At 31.3% G+C, this 12,681-nt stretch overlaps 2 protein-coding genes across 2 annotated transcripts; both read left to right on the top strand.

The window, feature by feature from the left end:
* The first annotated feature begins 3,049 nt into the window (after window positions 1-3,049).
* On the top strand, window positions 3,050-4,156 carry LOC133317676 (glutathione S-transferase U17-like). Its single transcript, XM_061519542.1, has 2 exons — window positions 3,050-3,459; window positions 3,569-4,156. The coding sequence occupies exons 1-2, from the start codon at window positions 3,142-3,144 to the stop codon at window positions 3,944-3,946; spliced, it is 696 nt and encodes a 231-aa protein (XP_061375526.1). The 5' UTR covers window positions 3,050-3,141; the 3' UTR covers window positions 3,947-4,156.
* Window positions 4,157-7,942: 3,786 nt separating this feature from the next.
* LOC133317677 (uncharacterized) lies at window positions 7,943-10,106 on the top strand. The gene is made up of 5 exons (XM_061519543.1): window positions 7,943-8,004; window positions 8,080-8,184; window positions 8,305-8,457; window positions 8,572-8,670; window positions 10,011-10,106. Exons 2-5 carry the CDS (start codon window positions 8,092-8,094, stop codon window positions 10,104-10,106), a joined length of 441 nt encoding a protein of 146 aa, XP_061375527.1. The 5' UTR covers window positions 7,943-8,004; window positions 8,080-8,091.
* The last annotated feature ends 2,575 nt before the right edge of the window (window positions 10,107-12,681 follow it).

Here is a 12,681-nt window from a genome sequence, read left to right as displayed (position 1 = left end):
ATTAAAAAAAATCGTAAAATCACTGATTTAAATCGAGATTTTAACTAACATGGACCCAACCCAACAACTTCTATAATTAAAAGCTTAAAGCTTAAACTATACCCCATTGCTTTGTCTCTTCTTCTTTTTTTGAAACATAAATTTTATTAGCTCCAAATCTTAATAGACATTAATGATTCCTGAAATTTAATCTTTATCAAGAGGAGGAGAATTGCACGAGATTTTTCACGTTTTTTTGTAAAACAAAAGTGGCCAACTTTGGATCAAATAGACATCGACAGAGGTGGATTTTTTATCAATTAACCCCTACAATTATACTATATTTTATAAATGTCTTTTTGTAGTGTTTATTTATTTTTTAATTATCATTATCGATTATTTCTCCAAAGCTTTACTTTTCAAGGAACGAAGAATTGAAAAATACTTTTGTGATAGTTCTATTGTAACAACTTAGTTGACTCTTGATTATTATTACTTTTATGTTAAGTTAAAGTTTTCTTTTATTGTTTATATTTTTTTAATGTATTTAAAATTTTCTTAAAAAAAATCTTCAAGGGCGCTGCCCCCGAACCCCCGTCCTAAGTGTGCAGACATAAAAAAAAAATTCTAGGTCTGGTGAAAAGTGTTCAACAGAATTTTTTTTCAATACATAGATGTACTTATTTCGGTACATTTTTTTTTTCAAATAGGGAAATTACTTTTTCTTTTATATCCCTGTTTTTCTTTATTATTCCCATTAAATTCCAAAAACTTTTTCCATTAAGTAAAGATGTACCTACATATAGGGGTGTTCATCAACCGATCCAAACCGATTCAAACCGCGAAAAACCGAACAAAAACCGTAAATTTTAATTGGATTGGATGGGTTTTCGGATGGGTTGATGAAAACCGATCCAATCCAAACCGATCCAATATATTAATTATCCTCTACCTACTTGTCAATTCCCCAATCATAACCTAAAAATTTCTAAACTCAAGACTCATTGACTCGTCAAAAAAATTTAGTCACATTTTTTTTTTTTTTTTTGATAACATTTTTAGTCACATTTCATCAACTATAGTATTGTTTACTGGTATTTTTGTATTTCAAACAAAAAAAATTACAAAGCCAATATATACAAAAGATGTTATTTGCACAATAATCATGAAACTAATTTTAGGATATTCAAAAAACCGAAAACCGATCCAATCCAAACCGAAAAAAATTGGATTGGATCGGATCGGATTTGAAAAAAAATCTAAATCGAATGGATGATTACATGATCAAATCGAAGGGATTGGATCGGATGAGTTTTGCTTCCAAAACCGATCCAATCCAGACCGCAAACACTCTTACCTACATATGATGTACCCAAGGTTTTCTCGCATTTGAATAAGTTATTCACGTGCTCAAGGAATGTTTGTGTTAATTAGGGGTGTAAATAGGCTACGTCGGCCTACAGGGACCTATGGCCTAGCCTATATAAGATCAGACTCAGCCTATTAAATATAGTCAAATAGAGCAGGTTTAGACTTTTAAAAAAGCTTATTCAGAAAATAGAGCATAGACTTTTTTTTATATGTCGGGCCTATAAGCCTACAGATCAGGCTATTTCAGATTGTTTATTTTTTAAAAAATTAATAAAATTATTATTTTTAATGATTTTGAATAATAAAGTAATACTATTTTAATTATTTTTTTAAATATTGAATATTTGATTAGTTTAAACAGACTAATAAGTCTAGACGAAGATTTTTATTTTTTAAATATATGTCAGACCAAACTTATAATTTGGACCTATATAAGACTAACAGGTCAGGCTATACCTAAAATATTTTACACAAACTTAAGCTATTTAAACTAAAATCCAACCTAACCTAACCTATTTACAGTTCTAGTGTTAATTTCCACAAACACAAAAAAGAAGAAGGAATGTTGGTGCTAGAAGCATATTCGACACTCTCAACAGCGCATGTGCTTCATAAAATTTAATTAAATGTAAATTATGTTTTTAAATTTTAAATTACTCCATAACTTTATTAATTCTTACTAGATTTAGCATTTTATACAAATGTTTGATTGCTTAAATGTTAATTTTGTTGGTGTTTACTTTCTTAAAAGAAAGAAAAAAAATTGTGTACTCTGACAAATGGCCGAGTGTTCCTTGGCTTTCCCTGTCTTGAATTGGATAATAAAATATATTTTCCTTTTTAATATTATTTAGTACTTTTAAAATTATAATTTAGTTTAAAATATATATTAATTTAAAAAATGATAAGTTTTTATTTTATCGTTTGATAGGTGATGGACATTTAATTTAATTAATGGCACATTACGCAATGTTGACAGTGTAGTTGGTAGTTGGTGCAAGGGAGTAGAGTAGATAAGTAAGGCTCTGTTTGATTGTTGTTCTTGGAAACAGTTTTTTATTTTTCAGATCAAAAAAATTAAAAAACTCGTTTAGTAAGGTCTGTTTTGTAAAAAATATTTTAAAAAATATAACTGTTTTTTTATTTTTAGAATCAAATTTAGAGAACATGTCTGAGTTGTTTTTGTTTTCTGTTTTGGTTTTTAACTTTCAAAAAGAAAAAAATACAGAAAACAACTGTTTTCATGACTATTTTACAAAACAGTTTTAAGAACAAAAAAACCAAAACACAATCAAACAGGCCCTAGGACTCTCGGTTTGATTCTCATTAATCCTATCTTGAGGAGAAACGTAAAAATTATTAATCTATTTCGCATTCGAATTAGTCTCGGTTCAAAAAATTAATGTATCTGAGGAGCCTACTCACCTCAAACAAATAATTAAGATTGATATAAAATAATAATAATAATAGATAATTATCTCATGTCACATAAATATAAAAAGAAGAACATGCAATTTTTTTTTTTTCTTTAATTTGTGGACTCCACATTTGTTATTAGTGTAGAAAAAAAAAATTATCTCATTTTTACCCTATTAAAAATAGCAGTTGTGGACTTCTGGAAGTTGTGGTTGTGGTTGTGCAGCAACCCTACTCAATTATTGAATTTATTGCAGCTGCTTCGGACCACAAACATGTTGTCTCAACTTTCTTTGTTCACATAGATAAGCTCCTCTGTACTTTGAACCTTATTATAGCATTGTCCTGTCTTGGAAAACTTAAGCACTCATAGCGATGGCCAGAAATGACTTGAAGCTTTTGGGTGCATGGTTCAGTCCCTTTGCCCTGAGGGTGCAAATTGCCCTTAACATCAAAGGTTTGGACTATGAGAATGTTCAAGAGACCTTCAATCCCAAAAGCGACCTGCTTCTTCAGTCCAATCCTGTGCACAAGAAAATCCCAGTTTTCTTCCATGGAGATAAACCCCTTTGTGAATCTGCAATCATAGTTGAGTATATTGATGAGGTTTGGACCAATGGTCCCTCCATTCTTCCTGCAAATGCTTATGACCGAGCTAATGCACGATTCTGGGGTGCCTACATAGATGACAAGGTACTTTTATTACTCCTTTTAGTTTTTTTGGTTATTAATTCCTACTTAAGTTCTTGTTGCTTCTTAATCATTTTGGTGCATTTTTTTTTTTTTTCAACTGGGAGTGTAGTGGTTTATGTCCATGGTAAACATTCTAACTGCTGAAGATGATGAAGCAAAGAAGCCATACTTTGAGCAAATGGAAGAAGTGCTTGTGAGGATGGAAGATGAGTTCAACAAGTGCAGCGAAGGAAAGGCCTTTTTTGGAGGAGATAAGATTGGATTCATTGATATTGCTTTTGGGAGCTTTTTGAGTTGGTTATATGTCACAGAGAAGATGAATGGAAAGAAGATGCTTGATGAAGCCAAGACTCCTGCTTTGGTCAAATGGGCTTCAAGCTTTGCTGCTGATCCTTCTTTGAAGGGTCTTCTACCAGAGACTGACAAGCTTATTGAGTTTGCCAAGGTTCTTCAGCAAAAATTGAGGGCTGCTGCTTCTGCCAAATAAACAATATTGTTGAGATGACTTGCTTTTCAATTTGTTATCTAAATTTGGTTATCCCTGTGTTTTCTTCTGCTTTTGGACTGTAATGTTAAAAAACAAATTAGACATATTTGAACTGGTTTGCTTATTATGTATGGAGAATCAATCCATTTACAATGCCAAATTTGGATAAAATCCATGTCCCAACCTAAATAAAGAAAGGTTTCGGCAGCATATTCTGTATTCCTTTAAATAGCATAATCTATTTTTTTTTTTTATATGTACATCTCAGTTCTCAGCAGGTACCCATATTCTGCTATTTTATTCCAGTACTCCATTTTCTTTTGCCCAGTCTTTTTCCATTTTTCAATTTTCTTCAAATTCAATGCTATAAAATATGTAATTTGCATACTTACTTGATTCCCCCATCACTTGCATTCGAAAGCTTTCAGGTGGTAGAGTTAGATTTTTTAAGAGCACAGATATCTATCTATCAATTTTTTCCCAGTAATTTAAGAGAGTCTTTGGTACGAGAGAAATTTTTTGGTATTCGAGAATCACGATTAATGGGAATACAATAGAAATTGAATTTACTTGGAATCTTACGAAAAATGTGTTTGGTTCGCTAAAATCTTATCGAAAATATTAAATAAAGATTACTGATTCCATGTTTGATTTAAATCAAAATATGACTTGGAATATGACCCCAAATTATTTTTACTTTTGTAATTGATAGATTGGGTCTAAGTTTTTAGGTGTGTTGAAGTATTTTTGTCTCAAAAATTATTGTTGTGCTTTCCTTTCCTTGGTACTCTGAATTACCATATTATTTTTGATAATCTGAATAGTGATTTTTCTTTATAAATCAAATTACCGGTAATCCTTGGATATCTGGGAACTGGTCTTTGTTCTTTCTACCAAACATGATAATTGAATTTACCAAAGAAAATTTATCAGTAATCTTTTTGAAATACTTGTACCAAACACCTCCTTAAACTAGTGTAAATCACTCTAGAAAATGTTGGAATTCTTATAGAATTCAAATCTTAAGTTAGATGTGAAGAAATATGTCTGTTGAGCAATGAAAAATCATTTCTGTTCAGTTAACAAAAAAATAATATGAAAATCACTCAAGTTAGGCGTGCTTTTTTTTCTTTTTCTTTTTTATAATCGTTGATCATAACTCATACGTAATGTTGAAACGCACAACATATAGTATTTTTTTTTGTCTTAGATCAGTGACTTTTGAAGGGGCTATTTGATAAAAAGATTACCTTTTTTTTTGGTAATAAGAAAAGAAAAATATTACTTTTGAATAGGCTAGTGGACTTTTGCTGTAGAGTGTAGACTTTTGAGTAGCCCAAATTGACATTTTAGAAACATGAATTTATATTGAAAAGAAATGTGATCATATAGTAACGTGTGATTTACACATTCATTTTAAAATAGAATAAAAAAATATTGACGTTATTAAGTATACAATAAAACTTTCATACTTTAGTTTTGTGTCTGTTAAATACATTTTTATGATTGAACGAGGAAATGAAGTTTGATGGAAGTATTATTTTTTATTTACAATAAACTAACGTAAATATTTATTATTAATCAAATTAATAAAGTGAAGAAATTATTTTCTTCGCATATGAAAATCAATTAAGAGTACAAAAAAAGATGTAAGGACATTTCACACAAAATGAAAAGACACATATTGTCGTAGGAGAAAACATTTAAAAAATTATTTCATTCTAAAGATGGAAGGCTCGAATTTATAATATAAATGAGAATTATTTTTAAAAAAATTAAGATTTTTTATTAAAATATTTATTTTTATGTTTAAAATAAAAAATTGAGATCTAAAACTGTAAATCTCAATTCATTCAAATTTTATTGGAGAACGATAGAAGTTATGAGGTTGAAAGATATATATCGGCAAAGAAGGTTAGAGGTTGTTGACCATAATAGTTAATTGAAGAAATACAGCAAACTTAATGGGTTTTGGTTAGGATTACCGAGTCGAGCCTTCTAAAATAAAACAACAAAAATTTATCCAAACAGAATATACAATTAACAATACTAGTAATTCCATAAATATTTATAAATTCAATGTATATCCAAACAGCATAATATAGAATAATATCATTCAAAAAGCCTGTTTAACCAATAAAATAGGATAAAATAAATTGAGGAGAAAGAGAGAGCTATTATAAGTAGTATAAAAAAATATAAATAAAAAATAATATACTAGACTAGCCTGAGAGACTCTAAGGCCGAGCTTTTGAATTGGAGTCTGAGACCTTTTTATTAAACGATGTTTTATACAAGTTCAAGTCTGGTGCTAACAACTAATTTTAGACATATAAGCTCAGGTCTTTACGAGTCGAGACAAAGGCCCCTGATTCGTTTAGCACCCTTAATTTTGTTTTATATCTATTTTTGTGACGGACTGAATTTATCTACCTTTCAAGTTTAGCAACACACCTTTCATTTAATAAGTAATCTTAATGGGATTAAATTGTTGAAATTCTCATTTTTGTTTTGTTTTTTTTTATTACTAAAATTATTTATAAAATGAAGAGGTACGTTTGTTTTTGTTTGATGCATTAAGGAGAATATTAATTAAAAATTTTAAAGTATAAGATTATTTTTAATTTTATATCGTACCCCTAAAATTCGGTTTACAATTAACCACATTCGATAATTATATGAAAAATGAGATATGTTATTCTACTCTCTTTTTTTCATGCCTACATGAAAAATTATTATAATATTAAATAATTTTAAATTAATAGCCATATTTCTTATCACATTCATCACAACCCAATCGTATTACATGCAACATTTACTATTAAACCAATGTAATCCGTTTTTCATAATGCTTCTGTTATTTATTTATTGCATATAATTATATAAATTCACTTTAATCCATGGTGACACATGGGAATGAGTGTAATTTAACATGTTGAGGTCAAATGAAAATATCTTAATTATTGATAAACAAATTAATGATGATGAAAAATATTAATATAAAGAATGACAAAAAATCATTAATTTATTCATAAATAATTAAAATTATATTATTTCAAAGAAAAAAATATTTCTCCAGTGATTAAAAATAAAATTATTTTTAGTGAGTCCATAATAATATTATTTTAAATTGAAAAATTAAAATAATAAAAACTAATATAACTTTAAGATAAATTGAAAGTACAAATTTTTTAAAAAAAATTAAAAAATTTCTTTTTTTAAAACCAAAAACAACGTCATTTTTTGAGATAATTAATCTCTTGTTCACTTGAGACACCCTAAACCCTAACCCTTACTCAACATGGTCATAAATAAGGATTTCTCTTTTCTCACTTAATTTCTTCTGCAGTATTGAGCTTTGGCGGTATTTATCATGCACTTCTGGGACCCGAGACTCTTGAAGAATCTTTTCCATTCTTCGGTTATGTATGGAAAGATAGAAATAAAATGACTACCATTTTGGGTATTCACTTAATCTTATTAGGTATAGTAAGAGAAAGTATTCTCCTACTATAAACACAATAAGTGATGGATCCTACTTTTCATTAAAAAACAAAAATAAAAAAAATTATTGCACGTATTTCGATGTCTCTTTACTATGTGAAAGAATTCTCACGTAACATGAGAATTCTTTTCCCCCATAAATAATGCATGAAAAGTTTTATTTCCTTGATACAGTAACAACATCTTAACAGAGTGAACGAAGCGTCCGAATTTGATAACACATAAACAAATATTAATAAATAATAGTAGTTCAATTAGTATTAAGAAATTGAATAGGTTAGATGAAAATACGTGTTCAATTATTTTTAGTATTATTTTTACGAGAAATTTAAAGCTTTAAAAATAATGAATTTATTTGAATATTAAAAAAAATGAAATAATTAAAGTGAAAAGCACCCAGACGTTCTGAATCCTAACTTAATGGGGGGAAGTGGGCCTTAATTTCTTTTTTTGGTACACTAATTTTTTATTCTTTTCAACGTGAACATTGATTAAACAAACATCATCCCTCGCCCCCACCGGATAAGACCTCACAATTCTTGTCGGTTTCTCAGGTTGCTCTTATTTCCCTTTCATGTATAAACTCGAAAACCACGACGCTAATGGTTTTGACTTGAGAATTTTGACAGAGCCAAGAAACGATGGAAGAAAGTGTGAAATTGGACAGATGGGGATACGAGGTTAGAACATCCTCTCATCACTGCATTTCAGCCATCAACTCCTACTACTATCAGGTTTGTTTGTGTTTTTGTGTGTGTGTGTGTGTGTGTCACATTTCATATCAATGTTTTTCTTTTCTTTGTTCAAAACTCTTTAATATTCTCAAATGGGGTCTCTCTTTTTTCAATGAAAAGGAGCTCAGCTATGGTAGAGAGAGGTCTGTGATTCTGGAAGCGGTGGCTCATGACAAAGACTGTGTCTTGGCCAACATCTTAGCATCCCATTTCCTTTATTCCTCTGCTTCTTCTAAAGCTCTCCCTCTTCTTCATGCCGCTAAGTCACACCTTGTAATCTCTCATTTGCTTCCTACTAATGCTCTTTCTTTCTCCCAACCCCCAAAATTAAAATTAAAATTAAATAAAAATTCTTCTTATGCTTGATTTAGAATTCTGTTGTCGCAGGAACATGCAACCTTGTACGAGAAACTAGTTTTCGATGCCATCAGTTATTTGATATCTGTAGATAGAGACGATGATGTAGCTGTTGAATTGCATTCTAAGGTGAGTGGATCCCTTAAATAATGTAAAACCTCAATTTAGTCCTACACCAGTTTCATTAGTTTGAGGACCAGTTTGATGTGAAAAATAACATTGAGAAACCAAGTTAATGTCAAATTTTGACATGTATTTATTACTGGAGGATTAAACTGACGACATTTATATCTTTGAGGACCTAGTGAGTATTTACTCAATATTCAATAATACAATTTTCATTGTGTGCATTGCTTTGCTGCTTGTTTATATATGCAATATAAAATCACTCATATCAGGTGATTGTCATCCTCTTCATGTAAAATGTTGGAGGTTATGAGTTTGAGAGAGAAGGGTTTAGAGGTGCTTGAAGTATTACACCAAGAGACATCAAAGTTTGGAATGCTCAACAGTCTTACCTTCAGCTTAAGAAACCCTAGATATAATGCAAGCTATTGGGCTCCAGCCCATATGGACCCAAATAACCATGCTTTCACCTATTGGGCTTATATGTGAACATACTATTGGATTATATTATTAATATACCCAACAATCTCCTCCTATGTTCACCGTATAACACAATCCAATAGAGTGATCAATGTAATATTCAAACAAATATGAATCATTCATATCCAGTCCAAGATAACTAACTCGGATCAATCAAAGAGTTTTAACTGTAAAACATTAAACTCAATAGTCATTTTCAATCTAAATAAATAAATCATCATTATCATGAATCTGTTCTGAGACCAACATACCAAAGTAAATATTTAGAGTTTTAGATTCAATCTAAACTCATCCAAATCCCAACATCCAAAATAAGTCTCAAAATCTGTTCACAATCAATAATGTTCATAAATTAAAGATAGCAAAATGTAAGTCTCAAATAAATGGACTCCATCAAAATGGGCAACAGCGGGTGAACTGTCAAGTCCCAACATACTCTAAATGATATATTCATTCATCAAGGAGGTGATCTTAGTCAAGATCCCTCTCACTAAGCTCTCCTCCATCTCTGCCATCCTCTGTAGAATATCAAGTATGAATTTCATATTATTATGAATTCAATTGGTTGAATAATCTACCAAAGATGTCTAGTTCTACTAAAAGAACTTAGCATCATATCATAAGGCAAAGAAGAACATATATTAATGTCATAAAGCATCGCAATATTATGTTCATAATCATCGAGCCGGTTTCATAAATTATGAACAAGGCCTAAACAGTTTGTTTTGCAAAGATCCATCAACTTAAGTTTATTTGTAAGAGAATAACTATTGTCTAGTTTCAATGAACAGAACCAATAGTCAAGTTACTTACAATAACCTAATCATGTGATGTCAAGTTTCAATTAAGAATATGACCCATAGGCTTCTTATGCAAACAACTATTTCAATGTTTCAATTTGGAATGTCACAATTACTGATTCCTCAAAGTCAAATAATCTAGCATCAAGTTTGGAATGAGATCATTTAACCAAAAGGATGGTCCAAACCGGTTGGATTGAATCATCAAGTTTGGAATGACACAAGTTTCCCAGGTAGAACCTTTGAATCAGGTTCAAGTTATCTTCATCAAGTTTGGAATAAGACAACTTACCCTTTTCAAATTAATCAGCAACTATGAACATCGATGAAACATATAAACAATGCTTATTATTTTTGGCCAACAAAAGAAAGATTCGATAATTCAAAACACACAATTAAAAGGTGAGTAAATGGTAATTAAGACTTGTCTATATAGTCTTTAACCCCATTTCCCCCACTGCTTTGAATAATCGATCTTTAGGCATATCTTTTGTGAGAGCATCAACCAAGTTATCCTTCGATCTCACATCGATCAAGGTGATAACTCCTTGTTTTCTCAGATAATTCAACAACGCATGTCTCAATCTTATATGTCTTCTCTTTGAATTAAAGAGAGCATTTTATAATAACTTGGACAACTGCTTGATTATCACATAATAGGCTTAAAGAATTAATCTTTAGCCGAGTCAAAGGAATATCCGTAATCCGATGCTTTATCCACTTTGCCTCTTCGCCGGCTAAGGCTAAAGCAAAAAGTTCTGATTCCATAGATGACAATGCAATACAAGTCTATCTTTTGGATTTCCAAGTAATAGTAGCTCAACCCAAAGTGAATACATATCCACTGGTGAACTTACTATTTCTGATTTCTGAACACCATGACGTATCAGAATATCTATCCATAATTGAAGGATAACCAGAGTAGTGTAGAGCATAATCTTTAGTAACTTTAAGATATTGCACCAGCCTATCGAGGGCATCCCAATGCTCTTTACTAGGATTACTAGTGAAATGACTCAGCATGCCAACTGTAAAGGCTATGTCAGGTCTAGTGCAACTTGCAGCATATATGAGACTACCAATCAGTCTTGAATACTTCAACTGATCCACACTGGTCCCTTCATGAGAACTTAGTCTTTTATTATAATCACATGGTGTCTCACTCAGTTTGCACTCACTGTATCCCCAGGTAGAAAGTAGCTGCTTAATATAATGAGTCTGGCTAAGGGAGATAACTTGCCTATCAAAGCTTACTTTCATACCAAGAATGGTATTAGCAATACCAAGATCTTTTATGTCAAATTCTTTAGCTAAATTAGCTTTCATGTCACTCACTACAGAATGATCAAAACCAAGAATTAACATGTCATCCTCTAGTTGTCTTTACATCCATTTCATGCACTACATAGTGTTCAATAGATGTCAAAGCAAGAAGAATTCTTATAGTTGATAGATAACACACAGGTGAGTCGACACCAAAATAGTCTACTTCACTTTGTTGTCTATAGCCTTTAGCTACTAAATGTGCTTTGTATTTGGCTATCGATCCATCACTATTCAGTTTCTTCTTCACTACTAACTTACAACCGATAGCCTTAGCCCCTTTCGGCAAATTGACCAGTTGTCAAGTATGATTATGCAGCAGAGAGCTCATTTCATCATCTATGGCTTCTGCCCACAATAGAGATTCCCTAGATCTCATTGCTTCCTGATAGGAGAATGGATCATCCTCTAGATGGTAAGTGACAAAGTCCTCGCCAAATTCTTTAGGAACTCTCTCTCGTAGATACTCCAACTAGAACTGATTCAACAGCCAGTTGTATGGGGTAAGTGTCAGAAGGGCTTGCTTCAGATTCTATAGGAGATTCTAAAATCATATCTGTAGATCCAGAAACACTCAAGCCATGATCTTTGATAAACTTATTCTCAAAGAATTCTGTATCTCTGGATTCTATCACCGTAGTTGTAAATAGATCCAAAAATCTATTTGCAGCACTGTCTTCTGCACTTCCTAGATATACACAAGTAATGGTTCTAGGTCCCACCTTATGTCTCTTAAGATCTTGTATTCTTACATAAGCAATATATCCCCAAGTCTTAAGAGTATCATATCTACAAGAGCGCTTATGCCATATCTCATAAGGAGTCATAGACAACTTAGAGTGCGGCAACCTGTTCAGGATGTGATTGGCAGTTAGAACTGCTTCTCCCCAATAGGAAGAAGGCATGCCAGCTATAAGTAACATAGAGTTAAACATTTCAGTTAATGTCCTATTCTTGCGCTCAGCAACACCATTTGATTGGGGTGAGTAAGGAGCAGTAGTTTCAAGTATTATGCTCTCCGAAGCGCAAAATTCCTTGAACCCTGTCATTGTGTACTCTCTTCCTCTATGACTCCTAAACCTCTTAATTTTCAAGTTGAGTTGATTTTCTACTCTTGACTTAAAAATCTAGAACCTTTCAAAAACTTCATCTTTTGATTTCAACAAATAGACATGACAATATCTAGTAAAATTGTCTATGAATGTTATTAAGTACTTCTGACCACCTTTAGTAATATAATTTCTAAAGTCACAAAGGTCAGAATGTATCAGATCAAAAAGTTGTGTGCATTTAGAAACCGACTTAAAAGGTTTTCTAGTGATCTTAGTTTGTGCATATACTTCACATTTGTCAAATCGAATAGAAGAGTATCAAGAGTTTTAGCTAGATGTTGCATTTTCCTGTAGTTCAC

This window comes from Gastrolobium bilobum, unplaced genomic scaffold (genome assembly GCF_033153095.1).
Source record: "Gastrolobium bilobum isolate Gb01-03AN ecotype WA unplaced genomic scaffold, APGP_CSIRO_Gbil_v1 utg6496, whole genome shotgun sequence".
In the NCBI taxonomy this organism is placed as follows: domain Eukaryota; kingdom Viridiplantae; phylum Streptophyta; class Magnoliopsida; order Fabales; family Fabaceae; genus Gastrolobium; species Gastrolobium bilobum.
Note: the sequence above shows the minus strand (reverse complement) of the source record. Positions and strands in the feature narration are given on the sequence as shown.

Bases quoted from the DNA above. Each gene is read 5' to 3' on its own strand.
- LOC133317676 (XM_061519542.1), top strand. From the start codon at position 3,142: ATGGCCAGAAATGACTTGAAGCTTTTGGGTGCATGGTTCAGTCCCTTT. The intron at 3,460-3,568 runs GTACTTTTATTA...CTGGGAGTGTAG, and splicing joins GTGCCTACATAGATGACAAG to TGGTTTATGTCCATGGTAAA.
- LOC133317677 (XM_061519543.1), top strand. From the start codon at position 8,092: ATGGAAGAAAGTGTGAAATTGGACAGATGGGGATACGAGGTTAGAACA. The intron at 8,185-8,304 runs GTTTGTTTGTGT...TTCAATGAAAAG, and splicing joins TCAACTCCTACTACTATCAG to GAGCTCAGCTATGGTAGAGA. The intron at 8,458-8,571 runs GTAATCTCTCAT...CTGTTGTCGCAG, and splicing joins ATGCCGCTAAGTCACACCTT to GAACATGCAACCTTGTACGA.